Here is a 17,780-nt window from a genome sequence, read left to right as displayed (position 1 = left end):
TTTCATGTTGAAAGTTAAAATAGTCTGTAACAACGCAAGATTGGGGAGGACCAAATTCGTCCAGCCCGCTGGCGAGTCTATACATACACGAAAAAAACCGTTTTAATTCTAACTTGAAGGGGACGAATAATATACTTTATGAAATACGTAGAGACGTGGCAACTGACCAATCTACTCCTCTGATGGCTATGGAATAAACTATACATTTAGCAAAAAGGAACCAGCGCCGTTATAGTGTTGTAAAAATGTTGCTTCTTCATGATTATTCAAAAATCTACCAGAGCAGCAAATTTTTTTGCTTTCATCAAAAAAAAAGGAAAATAATTGAGTAAGTTTTAATACTGTACATATAATGAGTCTATTCATTAGAAAAGAAAAAGTTCCACAATTTTGAAAACACTCCAATCGCACTGGTTCCTTTTTTTCTAAACGCGATCCATATGTCAATGGCCAAAGTGCGAAAACACGTATCTCCATAGCGGTGTTTCAAAATTTCCACTCCTGTCGTGCTTTTCCGGAGGAGAACAAGCCAATTTTATTGCTACAAATTTTTACAGAATATTCTACTGTCTGCTACTGACCCGGAGGAAAAACCAGGGCAGTTTTCAAGAAATTACGATGGCTAGTTTTTCAAGGAAAAAATGAAATGTGACAGGAAGTTTGCGACGTCGTAAACGGAGATGCGTGATTTCGCACTTCGGTTACAGAAATTCAAAAAAGAGACAAACATTAAAAAGTTTCGGCACCCTTACCGAACGTCCGCCGACTTTGATGAGATCTTTTGATCTACCAGCCAAGTGAAACATACCATCCTCGTCGTAGTAAACCGTGTCTCCGGTTTTGAACCAGTCACCATCAAAAGTATCCTGAGTTGCTTTTTCATTGTTGAAGTAACCTTTCATCACCTGTTTTGGAAACGGAAAAAAAAACTCACCGCCGCACAGTGGATCTAGCCAAAGGGAGAGACCGGACAAATTTTCGAAACTTTGAAAGCTCATAACTCCATTTATACAAAACTTTGAGATTTTAAAAGTGGTTCCAATGGTTTCCCCGTAAAATTTTCTTGTGAACACAACTTAAAAAGAGTGACGAATCAAACATGAAAATTTGCAGTTTTAGTCACAAATTTCAAATCCGACCTCTCTGATTAACTCCATCCACTAAGCGAAGTGGACAAGCTACCTCGGAAAATGCGCACATGCTCATTGTGAGAGGTTAAAGGGTTACTGGGTCCGTCCCCCTCAGCAGATCACTTTACCATGGGCGAATTTTGACTCGCGAATACATGTTTCTGAAGGTAAATTATGCGTAAAACACTCTGGACGATTTCGGGTTGTCACGACTTCCGTCAAAGGAAGAATTTCTTTGACGGAAGGAAGATCTCTGGTTATCCTAGATCTTACTTCTCTAACTCATAATGCGGCAAATTCGAAACAATGAATGCATTAGTTCTCTTCATTAAAATACTTGAATGCAACTAATCGTGCTCCGGGAATGGTCATGCTGCATATTCAAAAAATTGAAGGCGCGTTGAATTTTTCAATTGATTCATTTTAGAACGTGATTGGCACTAAACAGTAAGAAATGTCTCACGCTCGTGTTTGTTACTTGAATACAACTATTCGTGCTCCGGGGATGTCCGTGCTGCATATCCAAAAAATTGAAGGCGCGTTGAATTTTTCAATTGATTCATTAAGAGCGTGATTGGCACTCAAAGGGAAGAAATGCATCACGCTCGCGATGTTTACCATTAAAAAGTATACATAAAATAATTCCAAATTCGGCCATTTTTTTAAGAAGCGCCCATAAAATATCTAAGTAAAAGTTCGTTAAAGTGCATAATCACAAGAAAATGCCCTATTGACTTGAATAATCTAGAGACTAAAGTATTCTGCCGTGCTGAGGAAGAAGGCCGTATGAACATTCGAGAGTTGCCCAATTTCCTTCGATAAAATGTTCATTTTTGAGGAAAGTTATGAATATTTTCCGTTTGAATTTTCAGGACTTTTCGGTAGAATTGCGAGCAAAATTATCTGAACAATTGGAAAGAAAATATTCATACGTTCACCAGGAAAATCGTGTTTTATCGAAGGAAATTTGGCAACGCCTGGGGGTTCTTACGGCGTTTTTCCTCAGCACGGCAGTATGTACCTACCTGGGGTCCCCGAACACACAGCTCGCCTACCTCTCCAGGCCCGAGACTTTTCCCACGAGCATCGATGACTTTCAATTCTGTGTTGGGCTCTGGGTACCCCAAGTTCAGGGGGTTTTGGTCGTTTTGCAGCGCCATGAATAAAGGCAACACCTCGGTCAAGCCGAAAACTTTAGAAGAAGATAGGAAATATTTCCAAATAGGTATCAAAATATAAAAAGAGAGAGGCAACTTCAAATATTCAGATAGAAACTTCGTGGAGGGGGGGGGGGGCAAAAGTCAATTATGGTACAAAAAATTTAAAACATTTCGTTACTCATTTGCGGTAAAAATTCTCCAAAATTTTACCGCAAGTGGGTAACGACATTTTTTAAGAATTGTTTACTAAATGTTCAGTATGGAAGCTCTTTCATAACCATGGTATAGACCGCGTTAAACATAAAGGAACCAAGTCATATCAGCCATTTACAAATTTAATCGGGCAATTTAATGTTTCACATGAAAACGGTTGTGCGGATTTTTGAGCAAATTTCAGTGAATTTTCTTCATAGTGCAAACATAAATTCCTCAAATTTTTCAAAGGAATCCGCATGAACGTTCCCTCGTAAAAAGTTAAATTACCCAGTTAAATTTGGTAATAGCTTATGTGGCTTGGTTCCTTTCTGTTGAACTCGGTATCAGAGCCGGATTAAGGGGGTGGCCAAATGGGCCGCGGCCCATGGCGGCAAAATTAGGGGGCGGCAAATTTTGCAATTTTTTTAAATGCAGGTACAAGAAATCGGATTCAGAAAAAATTACAAACAAGAAAAGGTGATAAAATCTCTCATTTTCTGCGAGTTCATTAATTTCTAATTTTGTCGTATTTCGGCGATACAAAAGACTGCGCAACTTTAATTAGTTGAGTTAAGAGAGAAACCAAACACGTAATTCGGCTTGGAGCGGCGCGGCGCAAAGAGAAATGATGACGAGGACTTCAGATGAAATGGAGAAACCCTTGACGCGGCGGTCGGCATGTAACACATATTAGCGCCTACGAGACTGCACGAATACTTCACGCATTGCGTCAAATACTGTACGGTCAACAGCGGTCGGCGCGGCATGAAACGCACAGTGCCTACAAGACTACATGAATACTTCACGCATTGCGCCAAACACAGTGTGGTCAGCGCGGCACGGCGGCGGAAGTTAAAATTATTAAACCACATTTATGTTTGTTCTTTCTTAATTTTTTAGTTCATTTCTTACAAATGAAAGGCCTTGTCCCCACAGAGATAGGTTTACGGAACTGAACTTTCGCTCGAAGTTCCGTGAACTTTTGCTGGTAGCGTTGACAGGGCTTACGCAAAAAATGTATCCAACACGAGTGAACGCGTCGTATGCACCCTTCTCCCTCCGGCACGTTCACTTGATGGTTTTTATTGACGTTTCAAAATGAATGAGAAGAGGGCGGCAAAATACAGGCGGCCCATGGGCGGCAAGTAGGTAAATCCGGTCAGGGTCCATATAAACTTATTGTTTTGTCAGTTTCGTCGTGAGGAATTTTTGTGAGTGAAGTAAACTCGCCGTATGGCGTATTTTGTACCTGACTCCATCCACAGGGGGTTCGATTTCTCCGGAGGGAGGTGGTTCGGCGGTCATCCCCCGGAAAAACTTGGAGTTTTGAGTTCAAATAGAACTATTTAATGCATTTCCGAACAGAAAATTATGCATATGTCCAGTCGCATAACACTTGTGATACTTTGGCCGGAAGATGACAAAATGTGGGTGTCAGTGAGTAAATTATTACTTTTGAGTTTTGTGGAAATCGGCCAAGAATATGATAGAAAAGCGATAAAAAAGAATATTGTGCTTGACAGTAAAAATTCTCATTAAGTTTGATGGAGAATTGAGCATATTATATGTATTCTGCCTTGCTAAAGAAAAACGCCGTACAAACATCCAGGGGTTGTCAAATTTCCGCGGACAGAACGTGTATTTTTGAGGTAAGTAACTTATGTATATTTGCTCCTGAAATTGCCAGATACATTAGATTAGATTGTTCACAATTTTTTTTTTAAAAAAATTTAAGAAAAATATGCAACAGTTTCCTTGGAAATTCGTATTTTGCTGGAAGAAAATTGCCAACGCCTGAATACTCATACTGCATTTTTCCTTGGCACGGCGGTATTGGTCTCCTGAAGAAACGGCCATTGATCGTATCAATTGTCATAATCACTGCATAGCCAGTATTCTTCCATTGAACAGCATTACATGTCGTGTTGATGATATACTTTACTTGAATTTTCTGAGATTGAATTATTCACTGGAAAAAAAAACACATTGGATCTAGAGTCCAGATTCTTGAAAACATTGACAAGAAAAAGGACTCTTGATTCAATCAGATTTAGGTAAGCTTAAATCAAAAGAAAATCCGCTCAAATTAAGAGGCTTGGTTCTTGATTTAAGCTTAAATCTGATTGAATCAAGAGTACTTTTTCTTGTCGATGTTTTTAAGAGTCTGGGCTCTAGATTCAATGTGTGTGTGTGTGTGTTTTTTTTTCCCCAGTGTTGAACTGCGATAATTGTTGACCGTCAACTTACCGGAGTAAAAACTAGCTTCCTCTCGATTTGGCAGTTTGGCAAGGAATGCGTTAACATGTGCCGGGATAAATGAGCTGCACCCTGTCAGAATGAGGCGCAAGGGTTCAAGATCATCCGTTTTGATCAGTGCATTCAGCTCAGAGAACATCACAGGATACAAGAAGCAAGTAACGCTCTGAAATCGGCCGATTCCAAACACATGGTCAGTAAAATGTTTCACCGTGAGTTTAGTAAAAATGTGGATCGGGAACAAACTTACGTTGCCTCGAAGAAGTGAAGATGAGAGTCGAATGGATTGAATAAAAAAGCTGTTATTTTTAGCACTGACAAAAAAATATCGGTGTATTTACTAAGAAAAGGGTAAAATTACCAAGAATTCAGGGTTCTATTTGATCCCAGTTTTTTCTTGGTAAAATTACCATTTATGGAATTGGTAATTTTGCCGAGAAATCTCGGTAAAATTACTGAACTTTCTCGGTAATTTTACTGGACCTTGGTAAAAACGCCAATATTTTTTATCGACTATGGTAGAATTACCGAGATACAATGGCAAAGTTACCGGGAATTGATTACCAATAAAAGTGGTATTCTTACCTGAAAAAAACAGTAAAAATACCGGTTTTTAGGTAAACTTACCGGTCTGTCTTGGTAAAATTACCAATAATTGGTAAAAAAGTGAGATGGTAAAGGTACCAACGGACTTTGGTAAAAACGCCGAGAATTTTTTTTTCAGTGCACATGGGTTTAAACTGGAAATTTTCCAGGTAGTTACCTTGTTCTACGAAATATTTTATGAGAAAATATGTATTGTGATATATTTGAATTTTACCTTTATCCAAGGCTACCTGACGTTTGACCTACAAACATATTATCTACAGGACACTTGACCTGCGCCTTTTCACCTACAGACGTGTGACCAGTGTGACCTAAAACATCCGACTTACAAAAATTTTTACCTACCTACAGTTTTTTTGACCCACAAGCTATTTTACCCACTGATATTTGATCTACAAGAAATTTGACCTACACATGGGTGTCTGTTGATAATTAAGTAATAATAAGGTATGTATGTATGTATGTATGGTTGTATACTTGCTGATTGTATATTGGAGGTTTTCTCGGTGATCTATTCTTCAGCACCTTTCAAGGCTGTTCAATGTGCAGGTAAAGTTTAGGTCGCTTGTATGCAGGGCCGGATTAAGGGGATGGCCACATGGGCAGCGGCCCATGGCAGCAAATCTAAAGGGGGCGGCAAATTTTGCAATGTTTTTAAATGCAGGTATTAAAAAAATCCGGATTTAGAAAAAAAAAAATTACAAACGAGAAAAGGCGACAAAATCTCTAATTTTCTGAGAGTATAGTAATTTCTACTTTTGTCGTCTTTCAGTGATACAGGAGGCACCACCTTTAATTAGTCGAGTTAAGAGAGAAACCAAACACGCAATTTGGCCTGGAACGGCGCGACTTACCTAGAGAGAAATGATGACGAGGACTTGAGATGAAAAGGATAAGCCCTCGGCCTCGGCGCGGCGATCGGCATTTAATTACGTACATTAGTGCCGACAAGACTGCACGAATACTTCACGCATTGCATCAAACACAGTGCGGTCATTGCGGGCAGCGTGAAACGGGTAGCGCCTACAAGAATGCATGAATACCTCACGCATTGCGGCAAACACAGTTTGATCAGCGTGAGACGCATAGCGCCTACAAGACTGCGTGAATACTTCACGCTTTGCGTCAAACACAGTGCGGTCTGCGAGGCGCGGCGGGGGAAGTTAAAACCATAAATCCACAATTATGTTTGTTCTTTCATAAAAATTTTCGTTCATTTCTTATAAATAGAAGGTCTTGTCTACAAAGAGATAGGTTTACGAAACTTAACTTTCGCGCAAAGTTCCGTGAACTTTTGCTAGTAGTGTTGATAGGGCTTTCCCAAAAAATGTGTTCAACACCAGTAAACGCGTCTTATGCACCCCCCTCCCGCTGGCACTTTCATTTGATGGTTTTCATTGATGTTTCAAAACGAATGAGAAGGGGGCGGCAAAATACTAGCGGCCCATGGGCGGCAAGTAGGTAAATCCGGCCCTGCTTGTATGTCAAATTTCTTGTAGGTGAAATAATGTATGTAAAAATATTTATAGGTCAAGTATTTGGGTCAAACATTTGTCGGTCCAAAGGTGTAAGTCGAGTGTCCTGTACCTACGTAATATGTTTGCACCTAAAACGTCGTTACACCTTATCTAATACCTCGTCCAATTACTTGAAATGTAACTTACCAAGGGTTTCTGCTCAGTAAGGGCATTAATCAAAGGCTCTGGCTCGCACACGGGCAAGATGAAATTATTAGCACCATTAATCAGACCTGACCAAACAAGGAGTTGCCCGGATAAGTGACTGAGAGACGCTGCCATTAGGAGTGAATGTTGGTCATTCCCTGTCAAATGAGGAGGTAGGGTGTTAGGTATGGATCTCGAAGTAGAGAAGAAAATTAGACTATATTTGTAAAAGCCCTCGCGTGTAAAATATTGAATACAACTTTTCTACTACGACGGCCTCACATAATCTGCTTACAGAATTTTTATCGTCAATTGACCAAAGGAATAAAGTACAGTACTTACATTAAAAACAAAAAAAATAAAAAAAAAATTCTTGAGATATATTATTTTAACTTAAAGCGTCATTTCTCGTCGACAAAATTTGGGTTTTTTCTAGTTAAATCCGGGCGGATTAAACTCAACATCAGTGTTGTGGAGTTTAAATAGCGTCGTTTTGTCATCGTTAAGTTTAAGTTAAAAAACGATGGCAAAACCACGTTCCTTTAACTCAAAACAACTGACTTGGCGTTAAATCCGCATGTGTTCAACTCGAAACAACCAGCTTTTGTTGACAAGAAACGGAGCTTCAAGTCAGAATAATACCTCAAGGGATAGTTTTTCCAGTGCACAGTCCGGATTATCCGGATTGGGCTTGGTGGTATCGCGGATGATCGAAAATTCCGGATACTTAAATGGACGTATTTATGCTAAAAGGAACTATGTGCGTAGTGCATAGGGTTTCAATACCTAGGGGAACTTTACCATGGGTGATAAGTCTGCGGGTGAATGGTCCCGGAATCGTATTCCCGAATATTAATAATTTTCACATACCGACTGAGCCAGAAATAATACGACTTTTTCCATAGACGCTCGACAGAACCATGGTAGCGATGGTATTCTTATGCGTCCTGGCTACCATTTTTCGCTCACCGGTAGTACCACTCGAGCTGAGGAGTATCGCGATGTCGTCAGGCGAGATTTGCGGCCATTGCCGCTGGGTGTCGCTGCCGTCGCTTTTGGAGATTAGATCCCTGTAGCTCCATATATCATGCCCCGTTTCCTGTCCTCTCAAGTTGACCAGGATGATGGGCATCGTTACTCCTAACTCTTCTAGCACAGCTTTTACCAAAGGAACGACCGTGGGTATTGTTACAATCACCTTAGCGTTTGTCGTGCGGACCTGGAGTGATAATTCGTCTGAAACGTATCCGAAAGTGATGTTATTGAGGAGCCTTCGGGAGCCATCACAACTAGAAAAACTGCAGGTTTATTGCGGATTTCATGAGCTCCCAAGTGGCATCTATTACAAATAACTGCAATGAAGAATTTGCGTGCAAATTTTTCATTGCTCACTGAAAGTGCTTACAGAGCTGATTTCACAGTATTTTTTAAAAACAATTCTGATAAGGGAAATAGTATTGAATTAGATTTGAAAGTGAGAAAATGCACCGCCTAGTGACGTCATCTGGCAGCATTTCCCATTTAAACTCACGTATTTTCGCAGATTAGATCATTTTGCCATATCTTCTCCAATAATTGTTCAATTCATACACCAAAGGTATCCTCGTATTCATTTCACTCAGTAGTTTCTACTTAAACACGAAATTCATCAACTTTCAGACACCTGCAAAATCTCCATTGAGTGGTTAAAGTGGACCGCGTTTAGCCGCTAACACACGCACACTCCGAATGTACATTCTGGCCTACTGCGCATGCGTCGGCATCACGAATCTACACTCATCATTCTCTTAGAAAAGAATGTACAGTTTGACGAGAAGAAGAAGATACCCGCGACGATTTTTTACTCATTCCTGTAACTTATAGTTGTTCAAGAGAACAAAATGAGGAACATTCTCGATGCCCGCGCATGCGCAATAGGCCAGAATGTACATTCGGAGTGTACGTGTGTTAACGGCTTTAAACAGAAAGAAACCAAGCCACATCAGCTATTACCGTTTAACTAGATAATTTAAGTTTTACATGAAAATGATTGTGCGGATTTTGATGCAAATTTCAGTGAATTTTCTGCATAGTACGAAGCAAATTCCTCAAAAATTTCCAAGGAATCCATATACAAGTTTTCTTGTAGAAAATTGAATTGCTCGGTTAAATTGATTTGGCTTGGTTCCTGTCTACTAACGCGGTCTAAATGACAGATCAATCGATATATCGTAAAGCATGTCACGCCACTGCTTATTCCATTCCTCAGCTCTCCCAGACGACGGAATGACAAGGAGACTTCAACGCACGGTAAGTAAAATAAACTAGAATTTTTCGCCGCAGCACGTTGCCTTGCAGTTCGTGATTCTGCATGGCAAAGCAAATTCCTCAAAATTTCCAAAGGAATCCGCACAAACGTTCTCTTGTAAAATTTAAATGGCCAAGTTTTTGGCAATAGCTGTTGTGGCCTGCTTCCTCTCTGTTTAACACGGTCCAATTATTGCTACGGTGCTGTAATGTTGTGTACGTTGTCTATTCACTAATTGAAGGGGCTCCTTGAATTGAATTTTATTTATAATAGTATGGAAATAGCTGGCAATTCTATTGCATTACAAATTGCCTACTTTTCTCACAAATGGAACTCAGTTTTCTGATCGTTTAAAGTCGACATTTATTGGCCAAATGATGAAAAAATATTGCAATTGAATGGTAAAAAATTGCGCATTTATTGCATTTAGGGCCAAATATTTCAATATTTGTATTGCACTGTATCACTTGGGAGTATGGCATGCACGGGGTAATTTTAGAAGATACTGATTTTCAATGCGTGTAGTTGCCTACTCATCTTATAGTAATACTGTTTGATTATAATAAATGTATATCAGTAATAACTATGAAGACTATTGTAAATATTCGAATGTTGTGATGAATTGAAAAGAGAATCATTGAGATTTTCCTACCAGATCTCTACCCAAAACGTCGCGCATCTGACGTAAGGGCGTATCTTGATTTCCACACGAGTCCAGAAATGCATTGAGTTTAACGGAGAACAGAGCTGCAATTTGCGCTCTTGAGCGCCAATTGAGATATGTTCTTACGTTAGGGGAGCAAGGAAGAAAGTACCGAAAAACGCCTCGCGTAGGAAGGTGGCAATTGGGCAATTCGTGCAATATTAGGAGAAATTAGCACAAACTTCAGTGCTTCGGATTATTATCCGGGAGAAAAGGTATCGATAAGCTTCGATTGAACCGAAAAACCGAAAAACGTTGTGAACCCATTGTCGGAAACTCGCGCCGTCCATTTAACGTGCGCCTTCAATTTCAATGCATAGGCAACAAAATACTGGGAGTCTGTGTACTCGACAAACACACGATGATCATGCGCCAATTATTGAAAGTTTACAGCAGCCAGATATAACATCAAATTGCGATATGTTTCATGGTTCAGATAGGGCTGTGTATTGTTTTGTCATCGGGCTGATCATTGAAATTGATAGACAAAGAAGACATAGGGAGTACTTGGCGATCCTATTGGTTGAGGTGGATGGTGCTGATAAACTGAGGGAGAAAATGATGGACTAACTAAAGGGTCTCTCGTGGGTTGCCGTTAGTTAGACTATTACCTACTTCCTTTGTCCATTTCAATCACCTGCTTCCACCAACAGAACCCTGGTAAAAATTGGCAGTAGAATCTGTGTTCCAAAATACCATAGACCTAAAGCCGGCTGTAAGATTTTCAATAGCTTCTATAGCCGGCTGCACAATTTCTTATAGCCTTTTGTAGCCGATGGCGATTGAGCAACAGCCAGCGCAGGCATAAAGTGTATGCTAAATGTTACTGATTACGGATGCTAGGACTGTTTTTGGATTACCGCTCTATTTTTGGGCCGTAGTATCTTGATTTATTTTGCGCGGAAAGCTCCGTACTTTTGAAGGATGCCTGCCATTCCTAATATGTTGGAGCGTCTTCAATTTCGTATGATACTGTGCAATGCCTCTGGTGTGAAATAGTTACTTCAAGCGCCGTGGCAAGCTGCGGCGCGGCGGAAGGGGCAGCCAGCGCGAAAAGCGCCTCAGCGCCTACAAACCTAACAGGGATACTTCACGCATTGCGCCATGCGTGAAGTATCCCTGTTAGGTTTGTAGGCGCTGGTGCGCGCTCATCGCTGGTAGCACGCCGCTCCGCTCTGTGTTATGCTCCAATGTAATCTTGCGGAGTCAGCGTTTTTCAACTCATGATTTTGAAAGGGTTGCACATCCTGTATGGATTATTCTCATTTTAATTGATGAAAAAAATATGTATTAAAGGAAAATATAATGTGTGTTTTGTGAATATTATGGTGGTTCCGTATCAAACTTAATGATTTCCAAAACACACGACTTTCTACAATTTCTTATAGCCTTTTACAGCCGATGGCGATAAAGTGTAAAGCCCGGCGATAGGAACTATAGCCCGGCTGCATACTTTTTTATCGCTTCGTATAGCCCGGCTATATGATTTGCTCCGCTTTCTACAGCCAGCTATATGATTTTCTATTGCCTTCTTTAGCCGGCTATAAGAATTCCTATGGTATTTTGAAACTCAGCTCCTATCGCCAATTTTTACCTAGGAATCCCTCCATATCCTTTTGTCTTCTTCGTCTATCGCTTTGTCTATCAATTTCAATAATCAGCCTGCAGGCCGACATAGATTCATTAATCAGGCCGCTGATTTCTTAAGTTTTGATACCACGTAGAAAAAATTTGAAAAATCCAGCGATGATTTTAAACAAAAATGCTTACTCTTTTTGAAAGCTGGGTCGATCGTCGTAACCAGAAGTCCGGCTTCAAGAGCTCCGAGAAGTACGATTGGATAGTCTATAGCGTTGGGTAGCATTATTGCTAACACATCCCCAGGATTGAGTCCTTTATCCAACAAAGACGCACCAAAGCGACGGCTGAGGGATCGAGCCTCCGAAAACGTGTAATTTCTCTTTGTCAAACCACAAGTCTGCAAAAACGTAACTTAAAATTGCGACAAAAGTAGATGTAAAATATCCCGAGCGGCCTAAATAGCAACATTTCTCCCCTTGAAAAAGTTGTAAAGTGGAACTTTTTTATAGGAAATTTAACGAGTTTTATTTCTGAAAATAACTAATATTGTCGTCAGATCAATTTTTGGCGAGTTACAGGCCATAATCCGCAAACAAATGCCGATTTTAGGCCATTTGCCAAATTTGGCAACTTTCCCGTCCGAATTTAATGGCGCAAAGTTGAAATTCGGATTCAGCGTCAAAAATTACATAGGAATCGATGAAAATATTGCTACCCGGGATTTTTGCAGGCTATAGCCCCTTTCATGGCTTATTTGCCTGGACTAAAGAGCCAATCGCACTTATCACAGGGTGGCAAGATTGGTTTTTCCTATATTTTGATGCTTCATAAATAATCTATTCTCATTTCTTTACGCGTCTTTACTGCCTCATCTTCTTGCTTGAAAAGAAAAATATATCGACAGTAAAACTGCAGCAGCGCGTATGTGCGTTCAGTTAACTGAAAAATTCGCCTTCTGTTGCGTCTGTAGCAATTGTTGTTACGAATATGTTGTGCGTGCTGATTTTAGCTCGTTACATACTCGACTCTCTGAAGGCGTTTTATATGCCCAAGTAGCGCAATCTGTCGGGGAACCAACGAAGTAGGGATTGAGCGATTCATACAATCTCACCTCTGATGTTCTCCAACAGGGTGCTCTACTTTCGCACATAAAACCCCTTCACAGAATCAAGTATGTAATGATCTGAAATCAGTGCGCACAACATATTCGTAACAACAATTGCTGCGGACGCAGCTGAAGGCGAATTATTCGGTGAAAAGCAGAGTATGAAAGGAAAACTGCATGTTACGAGAGGGTATGTTTTCACGTAAATCGAACGAAAAATAAAAGCGTGAACCGATCAGCACTGATTCGATGGACAGATAAATAAAAATGCGGATAAAAATCAGGATATAACTTGCATCTACAATGAAAATTTCAAATTACGATATCTCGAAATATGGATCAGTCAAGATTTTGATTTTTCGCGATTTTAATTCTGCACGTCCTTTAGACCCATCCCCTGCAAACCGATTTTGGGTACATTTTTGTAGCTTTTCTTTTTTTGTGGCTTCGAGACCACCCTGGACAAAGTGGGGCGGGTTGATTTGCTGTGCAAAATGAACAGGGGGGGGGGGGGGTTGATGTTGAGAAGGGACACGCCCAGTGCAGAGTTAGGCACCTATGTCCAGTTATGCGTTACGCAAAACCCTTATCTTCTTAGATAGCGAAGTTTTAACTGAACTCTCCATAGTAACGACGCAACGGTCGGTAATCCTAAAAGAAATTAGTACTTTTCTAGGAAATAGGCGATGTCGAAAACGATCCCTGATAAAAGTGAGTCAGCGTGACGTCAGACTTTGTTTCATAAATTACCCTGAGATTGATGATTCACCCAAATAACATTTTCCAACGAAACATCGGGATATATTGCAATTTTATCGGCGATAAAGTCGCTAGACTCCTCAACATCTGAGCGATTATCCTCGATCTTATCGAAATAGAATTGCGCTTTTATCGCCCAACAATTTGCCCGACAAATTGCGATAAATGGCGATTTAATATCGATTTTATCGACGAAAATTGATCACACTTTTATCGAACCGAAAATTGCCATGTGCAGCGATTAATGTTTAATCGTCATATATCGCAATTTTTGATGCGATAGTATCTCGATGTATCGCCACCGATATATTCGCCATAACCAACCGATAAAATTGCTATTCATCGCGATCACTGCTACTTGGGCAGGCTGACATCAGTCTGACATCAGCCTGACTCACAATCAGTCTAACTCAGGGTCAGGGCCGGATTAAGGGGGTGGCCACATGTGCCGCGGCCCATGGCGGCAAATCTAAGGGGCGGCACAAATTTGCAATTTTTTTAAGTGTAGGTATAAAAAAATCGGATTTAGACAAAAAAAATTACAAACGAGAAAAGACGACAAAATCTCACATTTACTGAGAGTATTGTAATTTCTAATTTTGTCGTCTCTTAGTGATACGAGAGATAGCTTCAACTAGTCGAGTGACGAGAGAAACCAAACACGCAATTTGGCCTGGAACGGCGCGACTTGGAGTGAAATGGTAACGAGGACTTAAGATGAAAAGGAGAAGCCCTCGGCGCGGCGATTGGCATGTAACACATATTAGCGCCTACAAGGCTGCACGAATACTTCTCGCATTGCATCAAACACAGTGCAGTAATTACGGTCAGCGTAAAACAGATAGCCCCTACAAGAATGCATGACTACTTCACGCATTGAGCCAAACACAGTGCGGTCAGCGTGAAACGCATAGCGCACAAGACTGCGTGAATACTTCACGCATTGCGTCCAACACAGTGCGTTCAGCAGCGGTCGGCGTGAAACGCATAGCGCTTACAAGACTGCGTCACCTTCCAGGCAAAGTATCACAAGCGCCATGCAACGTTTAAAAATTTCCGCCGCCATTTTATTTTTTTACTGAGAAATTGTTGGTTGAATCTGTTTGGAAATTTCACTAAATTTTATCGGCAGCACAAAGAAAATTCAGTGAAATTTTCGGACAGCTTCGTTGAACAATTTCTCTGTAAAAAAATATAATGGCGGCGGAAATTTTTAAACGTCGCATGGCGCTTGTGATACTTTGCCTGGAAGGTGACGACTGTCTGAATACTTCACGCTTTGCGCCAAACATGGAAGGCCTTGTCCACACAGAGATAGGTTTACGAAACTTAACTTTTGCGCAAAGTTCCGTGAACTTTTGCTAGTAGTGTTGACAGGGCTTTCCCAACAAATGTGCTCAACACGAGTGAATGCGTCTTATGCACCCCTCCCCCGCTGGCACGTTCACTTGATGGTTTTTATCGAGTTTCAAAACGAATGAGAAGGAATATTACCAGAGCTGGTCGATCCGCGTATTCGATGGCTCGACTCCAGATGAAAGTTGGGAAATCCTGATCCGGGATCTCCACATCACGTGACGAAGAGCGCACCACTCCATCGCTGGAGACTATACCTCGGTTGACGGCCATTCTGCACCCCTCTTAGGTTGCAAATTCTACATGCACTTGCTCAGCTAGAAACGCCGAAGTCGTTGAAAAGGGACCTGGATCTGAAAAATTGCCTGAAAAACATAATAATCGACCTTGCAGGAAAATTTTTAATTTTTTTTTCCTCGAAAACAAACGTATTCTTATTTGCATCCTTTCAGTTGTTAAGAAGACCTTAGCATGAAGACAACTTGGACTGCATTTTGCAATTTGGACCTATAAATTCTGGATCATCTGAAAAAACACTTATGTACATAGGGAAACTAATGGCGCATACGTTGTTTTTAAACCGGGCCGGAATTTATAGGTCCAAATTGCAAAATGCAGTCCACTTGTACTGCAATGGGGAACTATGATTTCTAGCTCATACGTTAAAATACCGATCTGCAAAGGGAAACCAACGGCATATTATGTCTTTTCCCTGAGATGAGCTAGAGATTGTAGTTCCTGATGGCAAAATGTAGTCCAGTTCATCCACATTGAAAAATTCAAGAGAGAAACTACGACCTGTTTCAGGAGTGAATTTGATTTTGGAGTTCGAAAGCGGATTCAGGACTACTTAGACCGGTTAAACCCCCCCCCCCCCCCCCCCGGAAATTTTGAATATGGTGATTTTCTTGAAGCTCTTGACTATTATAATCGGATTTTTTTTTTATATATTCACGCGAATTCTATCGTGACGGGGGAGGGGGAGTAAGCCATCTCTACTCCCCCCCCCCCCCAAATTGCTCAGAATTCTGAATTTTCCGAAAATCCCTCTATTTTTCAGGTTAAACTAACGAGACGAATGCTGCATGCCTCTTTTATTGCTTTTGAAGGACTTTTAGACAGGAAGAAAATACCTTCAACTTATAGACGCTGAACCCTTGTGATATTGCCTCTGGTGAATGACGAGAAGGGGGGGGGGGGGGTAAAAAAAATAAACAGAATTTACCTACCGTTTGAAAGGCTTCAAGTTCCTGAATTTACACACAAATCATATTTTCAGTGATTATTGGTTTAAAAACATTAGCACACAATGTATTGATTTAAAAACATTAGCACATAATGTAGGGAGAAAAGGTCACAGATTTTTTTCGTCCTAATGATACAAGCTGTCAAGCATTCTTAAATTTTTTTCGCATGCCCTCTCACAAAAATATGACTGGTAGCCCACTGAAATTAATCCCAAAATTTGCAAATCTGGCAAGATCGATGGTGATTTTTTTCAAGAGAACTCGCGATTTCGACGATTTTCGCGGGTTTACGCGCGAATATATTCGAGGTTCCTATTTCGCCGATTTGCTAGGATAATTGGACTGCATTTTGCAATTTGGACCTATAAATTCTGGCTCATCTGAAAAAACACTTAAGTGCATAGGGAGACTAATGGCACATACGTTGTTTTTAAACCGGGCCGGAATTAATAGGTCCAAATTGCAAAATGAAGTCCAATTTGTCACCGCGGTTCTTCAAGATTCAAACCGGTACTTGAAGTGTTTTCACGTTTGCAGCGTTTTCACTTTTCAGCACCTCACAGAGTGCGACAAGTTTCGTAATAATACTGATTGTGAGTTTAAGAAGACGACACAAGACAAAGTTGCGACAACAGTTGTTTGTGATGCATGAATTCATCGTCCAGTTACGTTGACTTTTATCAATTTACAATAGGTACATACCTTGTCAGGTTTTGGAGCAAACATCGGAGTCAGAGATTGCCGTAGGTCAGTTTTAATCAGTGAAAATGACAAACAATTCAGATAATGTTAAGGCGTGGGGAGTGGGGTAAGGTTCGCCAATGATCTGGAATACTGCTTTTGCATCTCAGCCCTGCTAAAAATTGGCAGTAGAATCTGTGTTCCAAAATAACGTAGACCTGCAGCCGGCTGTAAGATTTCCAATAGCTTTCATAGCCGGCTACACAATTTCTTATAGCCTTTAATATCCGATGGCGACTGAGCAATAGCCCGGCGATAAAGTGTATGCTGAACGTTACTAATTACGGATGCTACGACTTATTGAGTTTTTGGAATACTGCTCTCTTTTTGGGCCGTAGTATCTTGATTTATTTTGCGAGGAAAGCTCCGTACTTTTGAAGGATGCCTGTCATTCTTAATACGTTGGAGCGCCTTCAATTTCGTAGGATACTGTGCAATACTTCTGTGGTGAAATAGTTGCTTCAAGCGCCGTGGCAGGCGGGCAGCCAGCGCGAGACACGCATTGGCGCCTACAAACCTAACAGGGATACTTCACGCGTTGCGCAATGCGTGAAGTATCCCTGTTAGGTTTGTAGGCGCCAGTGCGTCGCCGCTCCGCTTTGTGTTAGGCTCTAATATTTAATCTGGCGGAGTCAGCGTTATTCAACTCATGATTTTGAAATGTTTGTACATCCTGTATGGATTATTCTCATTTTAATTGATGAAAAAAAAATATGTATTAAAGGAAAATATAATGTGTGTTTTGTAAATATTAAGGTGGTTCCGTATCAAACTTAATGATTTTCAAAGCACACGAATTTCTACACAATTTCTTATAGCCTTTCATAATCGATGGCGAAAAAGTAACAGCCAGGCGATGAAGTATAAAGCCCGGCGATAGGAACTACAGCCCGGCTGCATAATTTTTTATCGCTTCGTATAGCCCGGCCGTATGATTTTCTCCGCATTCTACAGCCAGCTATATGATTTTCTGTAGCCTTCTTTAGCCGG

General features: G+C 40.7%; 1 protein-coding gene across 2 annotated transcripts; it reads right to left on the bottom strand.

Moving 5' to 3' along the window:
* Positions 1 to 767: 767 nt before the first annotated feature.
* LOC109031794 (uncharacterized) lies at positions 768 to 16,382 on the bottom strand (the record flags this gene model as incomplete). Of its 2 annotated transcripts, none has more annotated exon segments than XM_072304215.1 (8): positions 768 to 905; positions 2,156 to 2,322; positions 4,733 to 4,907; positions 7,012 to 7,169; positions 7,882 to 8,247; positions 11,772 to 11,979; positions 14,941 to 15,167; positions 16,032 to 16,382. In XM_072304215.1, coding segments are annotated over 7 exon segments (1,347 nt in total), but the record flags the coding sequence as incomplete, so codon positions are not given.
* Positions 16,383 to 17,780: the final 1,398 nt, after the last annotated feature.

This window comes from Bemisia tabaci, chromosome 9 (assembly GCF_918797505.1).
Source record: "Bemisia tabaci chromosome 9, PGI_BMITA_v3".
Lineage (NCBI taxonomy): Eukaryota > Metazoa > Arthropoda > Insecta > Hemiptera > Aleyrodidae > Bemisia > Bemisia tabaci.
Note: the sequence above shows the minus strand (reverse complement) of the source record. Positions and strands in the feature narration are given on the sequence as shown.